The 19,523-nt window shown below is 45.8% G+C and overlaps 1 protein-coding gene and 1 pseudogene across 5 annotated transcripts in view; both read right to left on the reverse strand.

The window, feature by feature from the left end:
- Positions 1 to 3,803: 3,803 nt before the first annotated feature.
- LOC103879483 lies at positions 3,804 to 5,685 on the reverse strand (annotated as a pseudogene). Its single transcript, XR_640124.3, has one exon. The product of XR_640124.3 is annotated as a putative uncharacterized protein encoded by LINC00346 (transcript).
- A 7,973-nt stretch (positions 5,686 to 13,658) lies between these two features.
- ANKRD10 (ankyrin repeat domain 10) overlaps positions 13,659 to 19,523 on the reverse strand; it is a 36,570-nt gene continuing 30,705 nt past the window's right edge. The window contains exons 5-6 of one of the 4 annotated variants that reach the window (XM_003914081.2): positions 18,841 to 18,936; positions 13,659 to 15,231 (exon numbers count right to left, since the gene is read on the reverse strand). In XM_003914081.2, coding sequence (XP_003914130.1) covers positions 14,756 to 15,231; positions 18,841 to 18,936 — 572 coding nt within the window. In that variant the 3' untranslated portion in view covers positions 13,659 to 14,755. Of the gene's footprint in view, positions 15,250 to 18,650; positions 18,937 to 19,523 lie in introns of those variants that run through there. The other 3 variants (XM_021929783.1, XM_031655662.1, XR_002518546.1) reach the window with 3 other exon arrangements.

Here is a 19,523-nt window from a genome sequence, read left to right on the forward strand (position 1 = left end):
ATTCTCATCTGAGACAAGGCAAGTCCCTTCCACCTATGAGCCTGTAAAATCAAAACCAAGTTAGTTACTTCCAAGGTACAATGGGGGTACAGGCATTGGGTAAATTATTCCATTTCAAATGGGAGAAAGTGGCCAAAGGGGCTACAGGCCCCTTGTAAGTCCAAAATCCAGTGAGGCAATCATTTTAAATCTTAAAGCTCCAAAATGATCTCCTTTGACTCCATGTCTCACATTCAGGTCACACTTATGAAAAAGGTGGGTTCCCATGGTCTTGGGCAGCTCTGCTTCTGTGGCTTTGTAAGGTACAGCCCCCCTCCTGGCTGCTTTCATGGACTGGCGTTGAGTGTCTGCAGCTCTTCCAGGCCACAGTGCAAGCTGTCAGTGGGTCTACCATTCTGAGATCTGGAGGATGGTGGCCCTCTTCTTACAGCTCCACTAGGCAGTGACCCAGTGTGTACTCTGCTATGGGGGCTCCAGCCCCATAGTTCCCTTCCTCACCGCCCTAACAGGTTCTCCATGAAGGTTCCACCCCTGCAGCAAACTTTTGCCTAGACATCCAGCTGTTTCCATACTTCTTCTGAAATATCTAGGCAGAGGTTCCCAAACCTCAATTCTTGAATTCTGTGCTGGCTGGGGGCTTGCGCCTGCTGAAGCAACAGCTTGAGCTGTATATGGCCCCTTTTAGCCACTACTGGAGTTTGAGTGGCAGCAGCTGGGACAGAAGGTGTCAAGTCCAGAGGCTGCACAGAGCAGTGGGGCCCTAGATTTGGCCCATGAAACCATTTTTTCCTCCTAGGCCTCCATTCCTGTGATAAGAGGGGCTGCTCCAAAGTCCTCTGACAATACCCTGGAGACATTTTCCCCATTGTCTTGGTGACTAACACTTGGCTCCTCATTACTTATGCAAATATCTGCAGCCAGCTTGGACTTCTGCCCAGAAAATGGGTTTTTCTTTTCTATCATATTGTCAGGCTGCACATTTTCCAAACGTTAATGCTCTGCTTCTTTGTAAACATATGTTCCAATTTCAGGTCATCTCTGTCACATTCAAAGTTCCACAGATCTTAGGACAGGGACAAAATGCCACCAGTCTCTGCTAAAGCATAGCAAGAGAGAACTTCACTCCTGTTCTCAAGAAGTTCCTCATCTCCATCTGAGACCACCGCAGCCTGGACTTCATCGTCCACATCACTATCAGCATTTTGGTCAAAACCATTCAACAAGTCTCTAGGATGTTCCAAACTTCCCCACATTTTCCTGAGCCCTCCAAATTGTTCCAATCTTTGTCTATTATCCAGTTCCAGAGTTGCTTCCACAATTCGGGTATTTTTATAGCGGCACTCTACTCTCTGCAGTACCAGTTTACTGTATTAGTTCATTCGCACACTGCTATAAGACAGAGCAGTTTATAAAGGAAAGAGATGTAATTGATTCACAGTTCTGTATGACTGGGGAAGCCTCAGGAAACTTACAATCATGGTGGAAAGGGAAAAGGCACATCTTACATGGCGGCAGGCAAGAGAGAGCGTGCAAGAGCAGGGGAAGCTGCCTTATAAAATCATCGGATCTCATGAGAACTCAGTATCATGAGGACAGCATGGGGAACCACCCCCATGATCCAATCACCTCCCACGGGGTCCCTCCCTCGACACGTGGGGATTATGAGGATTACAATTCGAGATGAGATTTGGGTGGGGACACAGCCAAACCATATCACTGGTGGACAAACACCTTGTGAGGGCATCAGCTCATTTAATCCTCACCACCATCTTATGAATGAGGAGTGGGCATTGTCACAGACCCTGCTTCAGAGAGGTAGAAAGGAAGGCACAGAGAGGTTTAGGTATTTTGCCCAAATGCACAGCACTAAGTAGGAGCAGGATTTGAACCCAGGCAGTCTAGCACCAGGTGAAAACCCTTCTTCCCCCTCTCCCCATGCAGAGTTAAACCCTCCTGGTGTGGGGTGACAGACGCATTACAGATGGATGCACTCATGTCCCTGTGTAAATGCACAGCTTGGGGCTTGCTCTTTTTCTCCTTTGAAAACAGATAGAGCCGTCTTATCCTGCTGATGCTTGGAGACGCCTCTCCATTTCTCACCCACCCACAGTATCCCACAGCCCCACAGTTCCACCACTAGACCGTTTCCCACGGATGGCATTTAAGTTGCTTCCCATGTTTTGTCATAACAATGTTCAACCTTCATCATTGTATGTATATTTTGTGTGCAGTCGTGAATGTTTCTGTGAAAATCTCCCCTGGAAGTGGATGCTGGGTGAAAGTTTGAATGTCGTCACTGGGGGTAGATGTTCACCTACTGTTCTCGAGGTGGCACCACTTTCCAGCCCAACCTGGCCTGAGACTGTCCACTTCCCACACCTCCCCATGCTGCAGGCTGCCAGCTCCTAAGCTCACATCTTAATATGTTCAGTTTTCAACAAATTCACACGTGCAACCAGAAACCAAGAGGAGGTTCCCTGCAGTCCCACTTTTCAGAGGCATCTTACGGTCATTCCTCCTCTTTACCACCAGCTTGGTTTGCTTTTATCTCTAGTTCTTGATCTGTCGACCTCAGATATTATCTCTCAGCCTTGATGATCAAAGGTGGGGATCTGGCTCACTCGTGCTGGTGCTGCTGGAGGGAGGCAGTCATGGCATTGGGTTTTGCTCTTCCAGGAGGCACTTGTGGCAGCGAGTGCCCTTGTGTGTCCCCAGCATTCTTCTCTGCTTCCATGGCAGAAGATCCCAGTGTCTTTGTCTCTCCCGAGTTCCTGGAGCTCTGGAAGCCACAGGCTGGGAGGACTGGAGGTGCATGGTGGGGTGTGGCAGAGATGCGGGGCTGTGGATCTGATGACACTGCAGCTTTCAGACTTGTTTTATGAGAGAGAACGAGAGAGAAACAACTTCCATTTCATTCCCTGTGGTTTAGGGATTTTGTGTGATGTGCACCCTAATTTAACCCCAAATGAAGTAATGTCATTACGACTGCCTCTGTGGTTCTGTCTTCTGCACTCACTCCGTGAGGGGACCCTGACTCTGCTCCGCGCCTCCTCTCTGCCACCACCAGGTGCTCTCACCACCGCTCCCCTCACCTGGTACCGGGTGACAGGCCACCCTTTTCTACAGAGACAACTGAGTTCTGTGCTTTGTCCACAGCTGAGTTCCAAAGAAACCCTAAACTACACGTGCATTACTACAAGTGTGTGAACACTGGTTTCCTCCCAAAGTCTGCAGAGGTGGAGCCCACAGCCTCCCCAGACAGGCAGGAAGCTCTACCTCCTCCCCTGCATGCCCCACCCAGCTCACGAGGAGCTAGTTGGAGACTCTGGGTACCACCGTGTGCACCCAATGCACCGTTAACACACTCAAGTATTTGGACCGCAGGTGGTACTTGCGTCTTTACTCAAACTGTTGCTGTTGTGGATGTTGGGGGACAGTGGTGGCGATGTTTGGCTAAAGAGTGACCATCATCTCAGTCTGACAGAGGCAATGCTAGTGTTAGCATTAAAAGTCCCATGTCCATACAACCCCCTGAGTAGGCTGGGCATGGTGGTTCGTGCCTGTAATCACAGCACTTTGGGAGGCTGAGGCAGGTGGATCATCTGAGGTCAGCAGTTTGAGACCAGCCTGGCCAACATGGTGAAACCCCATCTCTACTAAATATTGAAAAATTAGCCAGCATGGTGGTGGGTGCCTGTAATCCCTGCTACTCAGGGAGGCTGAGACAGGAGAATCACTTGAACCCGGAAGATGGAGGTTGTAGTGAGCCAAAATCGCACCATTGCACTCCAGCTTGGGTAACAGAGAGAGAGGCTCTGTCTCAGAACAAACAAACAAAAACAAATCCTCAGTCCCAAGCAAATTGGGACAATTGGTGACCCTGGTGAAGCACGTGCTATAAGAATTTTTCCTAAACAATGAGTGGGTAAGAATTGTTCTGAGTCTCTACCTATTCAGAGTCGTCATTCTTTTTCCTTTTCATGTCAAAGCTTGTTTGATTTCTAGTAGGATTCTAGGTTAAACGACAGTTTCTTCTCAGACCTCTGGAATAGGTCCCATTGGCAGGCCACCCACATTCTCCTGAAAGCATTCTTGACTGTCCGCCCGCATCAGTCCACAGGACGGAGCCACACACCTGCTGTCCTCCACCTTAGGTCAATTCCATGCGCACCTGGGGTGCACTCTGCAAATGCCAGCAACTTGTAAGGTGCAATAGGTCCTTACTTGATGTCGTCAGTAGGTTCTTGGAAAGTGCAGCCTTAAATGAAAGGACATGTAACAAAATCCATTTTTTCTCCTTAGGATGAAATGATGTTGAAGAAAAGAATGTTATTTGAGCACCTGCTGTCTGTCCTTTTGTTGAAAGTTGCCGTTTCCAAGAACCTAATGACGACCTTAAGTGAGGAATTAGTGTGCTCATAAAAATTTTTTAGAAGTTTTACGCTTACAGGAAAATGGTGAGGATAATGCAGAGAGTTCTCCTGTAACAGAAATTTCTACTATTATTCACGTCTTACATGAGATGGGCACATCCTGTCCCAGTGTTTGAAGACTGGACAAGCCCACTCCCGTGGTGCACAGCTGGGGCACGCCCCTCCGCGGTGGGGTGATCTGGCCCTCTCGCCCAGTGACGTCCTCATGCTTTGTGTCACTTGAACCACAAAATCTGAGTGAAAACAAAAGTCCGTGAACGTCAGGGCGGCCACCAGACGTGTGCAAGTAAGTCTCATGAAACAAAAGCTTCCCTGGATGGGGACAAAACAACTTCCTTCTGCTTGTCGCCATCCCTGGCTCCTTCCACTCAGTCCGTCTCCATGACGTGTTCCTCTGCTTCTCTTCCTCTGAATAAAAAGGAAACACGCCTCGTAAGGACAGCAGTGCCGGGCTGGAGCCGCCTCTCCCCATCAGCACTGATGGCGTGGTGCCTCTTGGCCAGCCCTTCTCTCTCCGCACCAGTGTTTTCCTTTCTTCCAGAACCTCCTCTTGGCTGAGGCCTCATGGGGAAAATAGAGGCACTGGGCCCCAGGGAAATGCCAGCACCCCGGGCCAGAGAGTAGCCAAGCTCCAGACTGAGTCATCGCTCTGTGGGCCACAAAAGCTGGTTCGTGCACAGCAGCCGCCCTGGGCCCCGGCGGACACGACAGAATGCGTTTCTTCACACAAACTGCACTTGGCGGATGTCGCCTAAAAGACAGGAACGCCAAAATTCCAACAGAACGACCAGGGGTGGCTCTGTCCTGCAGGCTGAAGGCTCTGAGGGACACCGTGTTTCCGGAAGGTCAGCGTGAAATGCTGGTGGGCACCCACTCCTCACCTCCGTGACAGGCACGTGTTGGCTCCACCAGGCTGCAGAAGCCACACGAGCTGCTTTAACAGAAGAAATTTGTGTAAAGAACAGCTCTCAGGGCGTGGGGCTGTTAACCAGGAGGGTGTGCAGTGCACGCACTGTCCAGGTTCTGGTCCATTTTCCTCCCATAGTCATCACCCTGTTGGGCGTTTCGTGTTGTTGCTGTGAGAACTTGCCATTGCTTGAGTCATGCTGACGTGGCTCCTGCGCCAGGGTTTCCAGTCTTGCTGCTCCTAGACTGACTCAGCGCTGGGCGTTAGGCGCTGCCCATCAAGGGGAACTTGCCCTGGGCAGGGAAAATGCTGACCAGCTGCCTGTTTTGGAAAATGACCTCATGCCCAGGCTGCCCACAGGAGGTGGAGCATGCCAGTGCCGTTGCTTACTGGTGTGTGTAGCGCTGTTTTTGTTCTTTTTGTGCAGCCTGTGGAGTGTACTTGTATAGCTGTCATTTCACTCCTGTGTTTTCCCGGCCTTGGGCGAGGATCCCACGCTGCTGGGAGTGAAAGCTGCCTGTTTCCTCGGTTGCTTTCACAGTCCCTCCCTCGTCCAGAGAGAGGTTTTTTGTTTTGTTTTGTTTTGTCTTGTTGGAGACAGGATCTCACTCTGTCACCCAGGCTGGAGTGCAGTGGCACGATCTCGGCTCCCTGCAGCCCTGCCTCCCAGGCTTACACCGTCCTCCCACCTGTGAAGGGAAAATAAATCTTGGGCCCCCAAACTCAAGCCAGAGGGAAAAGTCAAGCTGGGAACTGGGTTGTGCAAACCTGCTTCCCCTTTTGGTCCCTAAATAAGACACTGCAAGATGAAAAGCTACATACCTCCCCTATATTTTACCCACAAGGAAATTCCTAGTGAGCTCTGAGATCTTTACTCTAAGGTGTGTCTGTTAAGATTTCACGATGGCAATGCAAATTCACAGCTCATCTTTACAGGTGCAGTCAACCCCTGCCCGACAGACACAAATGCATACCTGATTGTTCCCCTGTCCCATTTGTCTATGTCATTTTGTGTAAAAATAATGCAGATTCAATGAGCCAAAGGCGTGACTATTTTTCTCTACCTGCCTCTTACATGAAAATTGTGTACTTGTCATTATCCCACCCTTTCCCCTTTAAATTTGGAGCCCTCAAAATCATCTTCGGAGAAAGGTACAGACTGTTTCCCGGGTGTTCGTCCTCAACTTTGGCAAATCTCCTAAAATGATTGAGACTTGTCTTGTCATTTTTCTCAATTGACACACCTCAGTCTCCCAAGTAGCTGGGACTACAGGCATGCGCCACCAAGCCCAGCTAATTTTTGTATTTTTTGTAGAGACAAGGTCTCACGTTGTTGCCCAGGCTGGTCTTGAACCCCTGAGCTCAGACAATCTGCCCACCCCAGCCTCCCAAAGTGCTGGGATTACAGGCGTGAGCCACTACGCCCAGCCGAGAGAATTTTAAAACCACTAAGGAAATAGTGCCATTGTTATGAATCAGAGACTTAATGTGCTGTTTCATGTAGTGGTTCCTGTCGTTTTGCTTGCAAAGTTGCCTTCAATTATCTTGAATTATATGAACTGTCAGAAAAGCCTTACAGTAGGTGATGGTAATGAAAAGACATCCTTTAGCAGACAGGGAATAGGACTGATTCACGGATGCATCTGAGTTGCAATTTTTGTTTCTAAAAACCTTGTAATTAAATTCCCTGGTGAGAGCACAGTGGCCTTCATAAATGGGAAAATAGAAAAATCGAAGTAGTTCTCAAACTGTCCTGGAATCTTAAAGTTCAGGGGGCACCTGGCAGAGGGGAGCCATAGAAAGATGGCAGGGAAGGGAGGGTTAAGGCGAGGCCAAGATAAGCCAAGCAGGACTGCTCTAGTTTGTCTTTCTTATTTTGTTCTTAAGAAAACTTGCTGAATGTAGCTGGCTTCGGATCTTTTTGTTTAAAAACAAAAAAGGCAATAAAATGAAACACCCGACGTGTCCTCTGCCCTTCCCCAGCCCTCCTGCCTCTACCTGCCGTGGGTGAGCACTCTTCAGGGTGCCTGGTGGAGAGGCCCCTGCCCTCCCCTGCACGGAGCTGAGGTGGCCTTAGGCCAACAACCATCAAAGAACTCAGGCCCTCAGTTCAGTGACCTGGGGGAGCAGGAGGGAACTGGGTCCAGTCACCAGCCATGGGCATGAGCTTGGATGCAGAGACTCCAGGGGAGCTTTCGGATGAGACTGCAGCCCTGGCTGACACTGCACTGCGATCTCATGAGAACGTGAGCCCGAGGAAGGGGCTCCTCCCTGGGGGATGTCCTGCCTCAAAGCTCAAGGCTCTGCTGCTGCTGTCAGTGCTGTGTTTTGAGGGGGATGCCCAGTGCTGCACTGACCAGCTCTAACCTTGGGGACTCTGCAGCCCTGGTCATGGCCTGGGGACCCCTTCGAGGTGACCTTTCAGCACAGGTACTGGGTGGGTACCCACCCCCCAGCCTCTGCCAGACCTTGCCCAAGAGGCACATCCCTCTTTGCTGCACTGTGGACCTGCCTGCCCAGGTACTGGGGCACTTGGTCATCTGGGGGCTGTGACCATTACTGGGATGAGGCCTGAACTCCAGGTGAAGACCCCTTTCCCAAGCCTGCACTTCCCGGAGCCCTGGGACCTCCCAGAGTCCTCTTGACCTGTGTGGCTCTGCTTGTACAGGTTAGAAACTTCTAGTTCAGCTGCCCCGGCTTAGCCCTGCCGGTTTTTCTGCTGAATGCCCAGAGAATTGGGGAACCCATGGCGCCCCTCCCTCTGCCCACCCCTTCCCTGCCTGCCCGCCCATGAGGCTTGGCCACGCAGCAGCTGTAGGGCTTTTCACCTGGCCCTCACCTGTGGCGCCTCCGCCTCGTCCTCAGCTCTCCCTGTGGATTGACCACTAAGTGGTCACTCAGAGTCCCTCAGGGATGGTTTCAGAACTTCACCGGCCTCCCTTCCCCACCCTGCAACCTTCAAAGCCCAAGGGCACGCCTCGCACGAGCTATTCCCAACAGAGAAAAATGTGACCCCATCCACGTCCTGCCCCAGACGCCCAGGAGCTGCAGTCCTCTCCTCTTTCCGCAGAGTGGAAGCTTCTCCAGGGCTTGAGATGCCCACCCTCCCAGCGACTCCTGCCCGGCAGACTCCGATTCCGACCCCATTCTGTCCGCATGGCCCCTTTCCGGCCCCATCTCCCCTGCCCATCTCCTGAGACCTAAGGCCCCTAGGCTCCTGAGTGGGCCCCAGCAGGGCCCCTGAGCTCCATGATTCTGCACTGCCTGGGCCTTCCTTCCTGCCCCCCAACAGGAGGCCGAGCTGCCCTCTGGGGCCTCTTCATGGTGTGCAGGTGCCCCCCACCCCGGCCTCCCTTCCCCCACGGCCTCTCCCTCCACCCTTCCCCATGGCCTCTGATCCTCCCCCCTCCCCAAGCGCCTGCTCTTCCATCCATTCTCCAGATCTGCGCATCACACACATAACATTCACACACATGCATACATTCACACCCACACAAGTCACACATTCACACACGCACACACATTCATCCACACATGTACAAGTCACACGACATTCACACAAGTGCATACATCCATACCCACACAAGTCACATTCACACATGCACATTCATCCACACATGTACAAGTCACACATTAACACAAGTGCATACATTCACACATCCACACCCACATCACACATGTAACATTCACACATGCACACACGTTTATCCACACATATACAAGTCACACATTCACATACCTGCATTCACACACATCCACAGATACACGTCACACTCGCACACATGCCCACACCTCGACACAACACCCACATGCAGCATTCACATCCACACATGCACGTCACACACATGTTCACACGTGCACACACATAACACAAGTCTCACTACAACCACTCATGCACATCAGCCACACATATAAAACATTCACATCTGCACACATGCATTCATAAACGTCACACACAGCATTTACACATGAACAGCAGCCACACATTTACACGCATCCACATGCATCACACATACACATCTGTGCACACGTCACACAAATCAACATTCACACGTGCACACACATCCACATCCACACACATCACGTACATTCACATATAAACATTCACAGATTCACACACACCACGTTCCCACTCACAACACTCACACTTCCCTTCACATTCCCATACACACATCTGCACACACACACATTCCCGACACACTTCCCTCCACATTCCCCCCACATTCCCACACTGACACTCTCAAACCCCCACAGTCCTTGCACACATTGGCACACTCACATTCATACACGGACACACATTCTCATGCTCGCTCACTCATGCATTTGCACACACTGATACGCATCATCACACACTCGCACGCTCAGGGTCTCCCTGGCTGCAGCTGTGTCCGGGGTCACTGTTCACGTTGCTCAGTGCAGACTCTTGGGGTGGTGTTTACCTGCAGCTCCCAGCTCCAGCGCTGCCCTGCCGCAGCCCCCACTACCCTCCCACTGCCCCGGGACCCCCCATTCGCCCCAACCCGGGCTGCGGTTCCCCAAGCAGAGCCGCGCTGGAACCGCCCGGCTCAGCCCCCTCCACCGGCACCCGCGCCCCTCCCCCGGGTCCCGCCCTCCCGATGGCTCCTCCCCTTCCACCCGCGCCCCTCCCCCGGGTCCCGCCCTCCCGATGGCTCCTCCCCTTCCACCCGCTGCCTGTTTCTTGACTCGCCTTTTTCCGGGAAACTCTTCAATGTTTCCCACGTTCTGTCTCGAAATTATTCTACCTTTTTTTCGTCCTTAATACCCCAAAAACCCAACCTATGGAAAAGTCAAAAAGGGTAATTCAATGAATACCCAGTCTACATTTTCCAGTATTTATCACTAGTTGCTTAGATCTCATCATTCGAAACATTCCAGCACTTCACTCACTGTGGCCTGCAGGGTCCCCAGGACCCCATTTCAGGGGGTCCCCAAGATCAAAACGGTCTCATTACCAAGATGTGACTTGCCTTTTTCAGTGTTGACATCTGCACTGTGAGGGTTCAAAAGAAACTGGGGGTAAAGGTACTAGTACCTTAGCAAAAACGGCCCCGACCTGATCACCTTTATATTCTTCACTGCTGTGCAGTCAAAAAAAGAAAAAAGTCAGTTTCACTTAAGAATGCCCTCAATGCAGCAAAAATGAGTACATTTTGACAGCACGCATTCTGTGTGATGTAAAGAAAGTGTGTGTAAAGGATTTGTTGTGTACGGTTGTCTCCAGGAAAAGCACATCTCTGGCTGATTGTGCGATAAGTGTATCCAGTCGCTTTTTCAGAAACGTCATTTTCATTTGAAATAATGATTGACAAGCTATGTGATTTTTTAAAAAAATTACCAGGTTATAATGCAGTGGCTCAAGCCTGTAATCCCTGCACTTTAGGAGGCCAAGGTGGGAGGATTGCTTGAGGTCAGGAGTTTAAGACAGCCTGGGTAAAATAGTGAGACCCCATGTCAAAAAAAAAAAAAATTAGCTGGGCATGGTGGTGCACGACTGTAGTCCCAGCTACCTTCAAGGCTGAGTCAGGAGGATCCCTTGAGCCCAGGAGGTCAAGGCTGCAAGGAGCCAAAATCGCATCACTGTACTCCAGCTTGTGCAACAGAGTGAGACCCTGCCTCCACTTAAAAAAAACAAAAACAAAGAAATTAACCCAGTGAACCTTCTACTTCAAGGAAAACTGACAGTATTTGTGTCCAGTGATAAAATTTGAGTTTTTCAGCATGAATCAGAATGTTGTAAAACTTATATCCAGTACCATGTGCTTGACAATTTCCAACTTTTGACTTTCATGAGATTATTGGTGATCAATGTTTTATTTATTTTTAGAGATTGAGTCTTGCTCTGTCACCCAGTTTGGAGTGCAGTGGCGTAATCTCAGGTTACTGCAACCTCTGCCTCCCGGGTTCAAGTGATTCTCCTGCCTCAGCCTTCCAAGTAGCTGGGATTACAGGTGGGTGCCACCACACCCAGCTATTTTTTTTAATTTTTAGTAGAAATGGGGTTTCACCTTGTTAGCCAGGATGGTCTCTATCTCCTGACCTCATGATCTGCCTGCCTCGGCCCCCCAAAGTGCTGGGATTACAGGCGTGAGCCACCGCGCCTGGCCGGTGATCAATGTTTTAATATTAATGAAAGTTTCAACACTTGAAAGACTTGCAGAACTCAGTTAAAAGATCTTTCCCAAGTAAATAATGCATAAAGTTACAAAATTACGCATGGGTTAAAGGTCCTTTCTAAGTGAAAGATAGATGGACTCTACTGTAACCTAATACAAGCTCACTGATGTGGGTCCTGATTCAATATTGCAACTAGCCTTTAAGAAACTACTGTTGCTGGATGGAAGGTCTTGACTGCGAGTTGTCCAAGTTCCTGGTGCAGTTGAATAAACACACAAAGCAATAAAAGAAGGAAACAACGAAAGAAGCAAAAAAAAAAGCGCAGATTTATTATAGCAAAAGTACACTCCACAGAATGGGAGCCAACTTGAGCCAGGCTCAAGAGTCCCCCCCCTCCCCCGGTTTAGGGTTTTCACTAAGCTAAAAGAATTTGGTAACACCCCTAGGTGCCCTTTAGAGGCCTCCAATTGGCTGCATCCTATGAAAGATTGGCCTGCAACCAATCAGAGGCTGAAGCAGAGACTGTCTTTTTATCATAGGTAGGAGACTGTGGCCTGAGTGCTGCCTCATCTTGCCTAGAACTGGCTGTACCTGCTGTTCTTTTGCTTATGCCTTAGCCCTTGGTTACCCTAACTTCCTATTCTCCTGCCCCACGACCACTAGAGTTTGGGCTGCAAAGACAATTCAAATATCCCTTTTTTCAATTACCTATCTGTGTAAGGCCAGATTTTCTCCATATACTTCAACCAAAAATTTATTTAGGTATTCTATCTCCGAGTAATGTTTTATAGTTTTCAGTGTAGGGGTCTTGAACATCTTAAGATATTTTCCTAGGTATGCTATGGTTCGGGTGTCACTGTAAATGGGTTTTATTTCATTTTCCAATTGTTTCTACTAGTACAAACGAATGCATGCATGGGAAAGTATCTTCAGGCCAAAAAGGCTAAGACTCAGGGAGCTATTCTTTCAGTATAAACATTAATTCTGGTGGACACAGAAAAACCTAAACTTATTCTCAATGTTAAAATGACAACCATATTTTTTAATACAGCATTTTTCTTTCAAGTCCTAAAAATACCCCAAAAACACTTGTCTCAAATAAATACAAAGTAGACAGACTAATGCACCTTTACATACCCACTACCCAGCTTTGACATCAGCTCGCACCGTGTTTGATCCTTGTCTCCACTCAACAGGGAGCATGGGCTCTACTCATATTTTTATATTTTGAAGCAAATTCCAGGCATAGTATTAATTCCATCATCACCATTTCCTTATGTATCGCTAAATAAGAACTGAATATACTAGTGTAAATGACTCTAAACTAGACTATGACAAACTACTTCAATCATCCACTCAAGTGTGGATGTTGCCCTACTCTAGGTTCTATGCAATATTTTTGTTCCTAAGCAGTCATATTCTGTCCAAAAATTCAAGACTAATCAAAAGTATGTTTAGTGTGTCTTCAGAGATTCACTTAACATTCTTCAGCAAATGAACTCACTATAGAATATCTTCAATACCTTAGAAAACAGTCCAAACGGGATGGCGTCAAGTTTCATCTTAAAAACTCAGTTGTTTGGGTGGCTTCTTGGATCAGTCTGAGGCCAAATCTCAGTTCTAAGCTTGGTTACTAGTGTCTGCCATAGGATGGGGGCGGTGGACAGCACTAGGCATTCTCTTCCTGTTCTCACTGTAATTTTTGCAAAACTTCCAAAGTGTAATGCTCTCTCATTGTGGTCTATTAAGTTTTTACAAGAATATGCATGATGTATTGAATGTTTTAAATAACATATGTAGGCATGCCAGAATGGCTATTTTGGTGCTATTTATAACTGTAATTCATATTCCTAAAAGGCTTACATTAATGAACACTTGCTAAAACCAAAGAAGTTTAGAACATGATGGTTGCTGTCTTTTATGAAAATAAGCACCCAGGCACGATGCTGAACTGACATGCAATTCATCCTTCCTCCACAGAGGCTCAGCACCAACAGGGCCCATAAAACTAGAGTAGAAACTCAAAAACGGGAAAAAACACCCTATGAAGACTGTCAGAAGAGTCAAGTAAAATCTTATAAGCAAAATGAAACAATAGTCAACTTCTCCTCCCTTCCCATTCCTTCCACAGATATCCACACCCTGCTGGCCCCCAAGCCCAGAGAGAAACCCCAGGGACAAACTGAGTGTGAGAGTTTTTTATTCAATTTGTGAAGGACAGTTTCAAAACAAAATGTTAGTAACACTCTTAGAACACTGGTTTGTTCGTTTGACATTTTCTCTATCTGCACCAATTTTTATTACAAAAATCAAAAAAGTAAAAATTCATTACAATATTTGCACAGTATAACCACTAGTTGCCTAGACAAAAGCTAATTTCTACAAAATCAAAAACTTAATGCAGTTTTATGAAGAGAGTAAAAATTCTCTCAGTTAACTGGATATACATAGTGGTATATATCTTAAAGCGGAAAACCCCAAAAAACAAAAAACAAGGAAAAAAGAAAATACATGTCAAAAGTCAGTTAAATACTTTGACCTGACAGTTCCTACAAATAGTAACTTCCACTACATATAAAGGAATCTGTTACGTGTGGTAAAATTTCCAGAGACCAAGTAGGAAATGTGGAATTAAAAACAGTAAATCAGAACGCAGCCCCAGGCTGGGCCTGCTTTCATGAAGCCCAAGGCAGTGATCCCACCAAGGAGGGACCACAGTCTACAACTAAAACCTCCAACCACGTGGTGATCTGCAAAGCTTCACTGAAAAAGACAAACGTTCTCTTCTTCACACAAATCACTGCAGAAATCTTTGTAAGGCTGTACCTTGCATAGGGAAATAGTTGTATTCTGTCAAATTCTACAGAAAACAGTGGAAGCAAGCTTTTTAAAATGATGCCCATGTGCAAAGAGATAAATTACCAGGCACCTCATTTACCGCCCCAATTTATCTTGATCATATAATGTTTTAACAAAAGGGAAAACGGCAATATCTGGTGACAGTATTAAAAAGACAATGTTGAGACTGGCATCAGAAAAACTCCAAAAGTACATCTTATAAAAAGGACACCTCACTGTAGAAACATCTATGCACTTAGTAAGCCCTACTCATGCACAAACAAGCAGTCGCTGGGAACTTGTCGAAGTTTACTTTTTCAGAAAGTTAAAGTATAAAAAAAATAGTACAAGTTGTGACATTCGTTCAAATTGCTGCTACATCGGTATTCTGAGCTGGCTACCAGGAAGGACTCCTGCATTTCCAAGAGCCAGGCCAGTGTCTCTAGGAGCCGTGGTGCAGGTGCATGGTGCCCAGCACGGCAGTGTCGTACCGCTCCTGCACCTTCACAGACTTGGAATGCTCGACCACACTGTTCAGTTCCGGGATGGTTTCAGCAGTGTCCCCAAACCCGTGGTAGTGTCCGTAGTACAGGTTATCCCCAATGTCTTCCACCCAGGAAGGCCTACTGGCTACACAGCTACTTGGACTCCCGTTCAGGTGCAGAGAACCGCACAACTCAGGGTTAGCTCTCAGGGTCTTCTCTGGCTCCTCAGTCCCACTAATGCAGAGAGAACCCTGGCTACTTGGAAACGGCTGTCCTGGGGCTAATCCACTGCTAATTCCGTTAGATCCTGTCAAGCACTGGCCATTCCTGCTTTCCATCCCACTGAGCAGGGTCGTGGAGGGGAAGTCCAAATGTCCATTGATGACACATCCATTTGTCAATGTATTCGATACGGAGCTACTGTTTTTCATATCTGCATTAAGAAATACACCTGTCACCAAAATTCAGAACCAGTGAGAGAGGAGAAACTATAAAATGCTTCATTGCCATTAGAATTTTAAAGAATTTTAGTTTTTGGGTTTTTTTTCCCTTTTAAACCAGTTCTTTTTTCAAAGTAAAATGAATGTGCATAAGTAGACTTAATATTAAAACGTTAACAGTAGTATTTGCCTGGTAAGATAGGAAAATCACATGCATGTCAGTAGCATCAGGTAGCTCAACTGAAAAATGTAAGCTGACAAATAACACTGCATGAAAAATACCAACACAGTCCTGAAAAGCCATCAATAAAGTGCTCTCATTTTAAGACTACTTTCAAGAGTGGTTTAAAAATCGCCCCTGAAAAGGTCCATCAGAACTGAGTGTAAAGTGTTCTACAGAGGGTTCCAATAGAACACAAACTTCCTCTAGTTCTCAAGCAAAAATGGAAAAAAAGGTAAATTAAGTGAATTAAGGAAGCTCTTTGAACTATGTATGACAGCATCACGTGAGGTTTTTAAAAAATCTTCTCATAAATCAGGTAGGGACTGTTGACCCTTCCCCTGAGCCTCAAATCAGGGCTATTAAAAGGAACCCCTAAGTTTTTATTTTTTTCAGGAGCACAGAAATCTACGTAGTACTTCTGCCAAATGCCACATGAGAGCACTGGCAGGATACAGAGAAACCGGCGACCACAGCAAGGAACTGTAACGGCCAACAGTCCTCACGCTTGCAGGCCTGGGCCAACAGCACAACATGGAGTCGCTTCTTCTCAGTCCAGCAATTAAAATGACCATGGCAGCCAGGGTTTCATTAGGTTACTTTCAAAAACCACCTTTGCTGGAAAAAATGTTGATAGTTTAATCTGCATATACAGACATCTATCAAGAGGGAGATGTCTTATGGGATAAAGAGTCCATCACGGAACATCTGGGCACACCAGGACAGGCAACGACAAGTCATTCTTCTGTATACTGGAACTTGAGAATCAGTAATATTCATGTTCACAACAATTCACATAACAGTATAAGGGATGATCTAAAATTATCTAACTTGGTAATACTAGATTTTATCTCAATGTTCTTCACTACCAAAGCAAAGCATGATATTAAATCTAGAAGAGCTCAGTTCTAATAACTTTTAGAATAAGGACACAGCTTAAACACATCCGATTACCCTAACACGTCACACACTGCGCGACTCTTCCCACGAAGGGCTTCCCTCCATCTCACCGCCTGCGTACCTCTGACAGAGCTTTCTGATACGTCCTGCAACTCTTCCTGCCAGTGAAGGATCACGGCTTGTTCAGTGAATGGAAACATTATCTGAATATTCCATTAATCGTCCAGTTTTTGGATATTTAAGCAACATAGTTTAATAATTGCTATAAATTCTTCATAGGACAATAGATTTTTTTCCTCCAAATTAAGTGATAGCTTTTCTATTTGGCTAAAATCCTAGACTAGAAAACATGTGTTTCAAGGACTAAATAGAAAATAAAAACAGAAATAAAACAAGTTATTCTTCCCAGGGGAAATTCATACGATTTTTTTCAAAAACAAAGTATAAACAATGTTTTCCTAGGTGACAAAACTCAAATATGATGGCAACCCTGACAGTTGTTTATTGTATGTATAGTTTTTAATAAGAGAATAAAGTAAGTAGAATTTTACTTCAGTGCCCAGTTAAACTAAATCTGTTCTATTATTTAATCTCCAAATCAAGGCTGGTTGGTAAGCTCATGTTGTTACAGAGAATCTAATAAAACTAGCATAAAACAGCAGGCACCTCAGACCCACCGAGGCACAGCACACACATCACAACCTCCAGCGCTCTCCCTTCCTCTGCTCCCAGCTGCCGGCCACGACCCGCACTTCCCTTCTCACTGTCTGCCTGGCCAGCCCCCGGATCCCACGAACATCCAAACACAATGCTGGGGATGAGGTTTCAGACAAGATCCTACTTCCCTTCCAGCCAACCCCATAGAGAAGATCGGGATTTAGAAGCAAGCACCCTCCTACCCGAGTCCTTTCCAGGGGTGGGGACGCTTGACCCTCCCCTGAGTCTCAAACTAGGGGCATTTAAAATGCAAAGATAGCTGTACACAGTTGTTCAAAAATGTATTCTTTGGAAATAATTTTAGCCAAACAAAAATTTGAACTTAAGTGTTTAAAGGAGAGCAGCCTTTGGTCTGATTCTCAAAGGACTATGGAGGCAGCTCCCTCAAGCTTCTAGTGGACGTGGAGTGCCATGTCCCATAAGGAAAACCTCGAGTAATCTCTAGTGATTTAACACATTGTGTATTCAGTCAGAGTGTCATAAATCAAATGACGGGAAACACGGGGTGTATGTACTTGGCATCTGGTAAACGGGATGGGCTGGGTTTTTCAAAAGTACGTTCCAGCTTGGATATAGTTTAACAAAGAAGTAATGTCTGATGAATAAAGGGTGGCCACTTCTGCCTATTCAAAAGCAGGTAGCAAGGTCATTTTTAAAAAACGCAGGATTTGAGTTTTGTTATGGATCTTTACCTAAGGTCAAATAGTCCCTGACTACAGAAAACTTATTATTTTAAGTAATACTAACTGATCTGAATTTCTCTACTGGGAAAAAGGTGACCCCAGCAATTCTGTAGCTTTCAGAAAGATGAACACATTTTCTTTTAACTTTAGTGAACAGAAATGATTTTTTCATGTGGGTTTGGGAAAAAAATACATACTTTTTTTTTTTCCATCCCCAGTTATGAATTTTGCATAAAGACATAATAAACTCAAAAAAAATCTACTTCTAAATATATTTACATGTTAAGAGAATGGCTAAAAATGTTTTTGTAGTTACCTGAAGAAAAGAGCAGCAGAAAAAAAGCAATAGCTAAATGGACAAATCATTGTAGATATTCTAAATGCTATAAGAACTGAGCTGCTTCTGCCTTTTAAAAATTGGAAATAGGGATAGTTTTAATATACTAAAAACATTAATGTATAAAACGTGTGTTGTGAAACACAGTGTTTACCATTTTAACAGACTCAGAATGAAGACCACAGAAACCAAAGCAACCAAGTCCTGGGTAAAAGATTCCATGCTGGAGTGACCGGGTGGAGTCAGAACCACACTGACTAGTTCTCAGTGTTTACTGCTAGTCGTCCTCTTTGCGGTATATTGGTTTGAAAATATTAACCGTAGCATGTTCGGTATATTCACCCAAAGGCCATATGTCAGAAAATTAAAAATGCAAACCTCATTAAAAATAAGCAAGGCACATTAAGCAACAGCTTCAAATCAGAATAGAAAGATTGCACTTACATTTTTCATGTTCATAGAATATACCCAAAACACTGATCCTTGTATCTACAAACTTGCCCAAGATATGCAAATTATAGTGTAACATTTTTAAAAAGACACTGGACAACACAGTGCAAAACATCTGAGAAAAACTCATGTTAGAAATAATACGCATACTGATTCTTGCAACGACAGGGGGTCTGCATTGCTGACACAGTATATATTTCTATTTCTTTTGGTCCGACAGAACCACTCTCCTGCTGTTTGGTGTCTTCGACCATTGGATTGTTGTTGCAGCTAACAGGAAACTGTCCACTCCCACCTGTTACAACAGCAAACTCCCTATCAACGTGCATTTTGTCAGCATCGTCTTCTGTGTCGCCATTCATGAGTGGCACGGCAGAATCCAAGCTTTGAGCTGCACAGAAAACAAAGACTATTTCAGATTCCTTTGTAACAAGATAAGTGTTCAGACACACAGTTTACATTATTTTGTGTGGGCACTGAACACTTTAAACAATCACATAAAAAAAAATCGACAGGTCACTAATGAGCTTAGCACACGACTGAAAAACTTTTCCACAATCAAAAAAATTTATTGACGTGCAGTGTTTAAAGTCATGGAATTTCAGATACCTATTATAGATTTACTTGATGGCAAAAATTCTAATTTTCTGGCCATTTAGAGGACATAAAGTGGTTATATAACCTGGAAACAATTCTAAACTCCATTTTCAAATTCAGTAGACTTTAAAAACAAAAATACTAAGACAATTCTTAAATTAACATACAATTAAAACAATCCTGATTTTTTAAAAAATCCACTATTTCCATTAAAAAAATAATGTAAAGGCTGAGAGACTCAAGACTAGTCTGTCAGCACTGTCCCAGAGTGGCATTTGATCTGAGCACCAAAATACAGTAAAATAATTACACCAAAATACAGAAAGAGTTAGAAATGTGAAGTTAAAGCTACATGGGCACTTCACTTACAAGATTACCATC

Source organism: Papio anubis, chromosome 15 (assembly GCF_008728515.1).
Source record: "Papio anubis isolate 15944 chromosome 15, Panubis1.0, whole genome shotgun sequence".
NCBI lineage: Eukaryota > Metazoa > Chordata > Mammalia > Primates > Cercopithecidae > Papio > Papio anubis.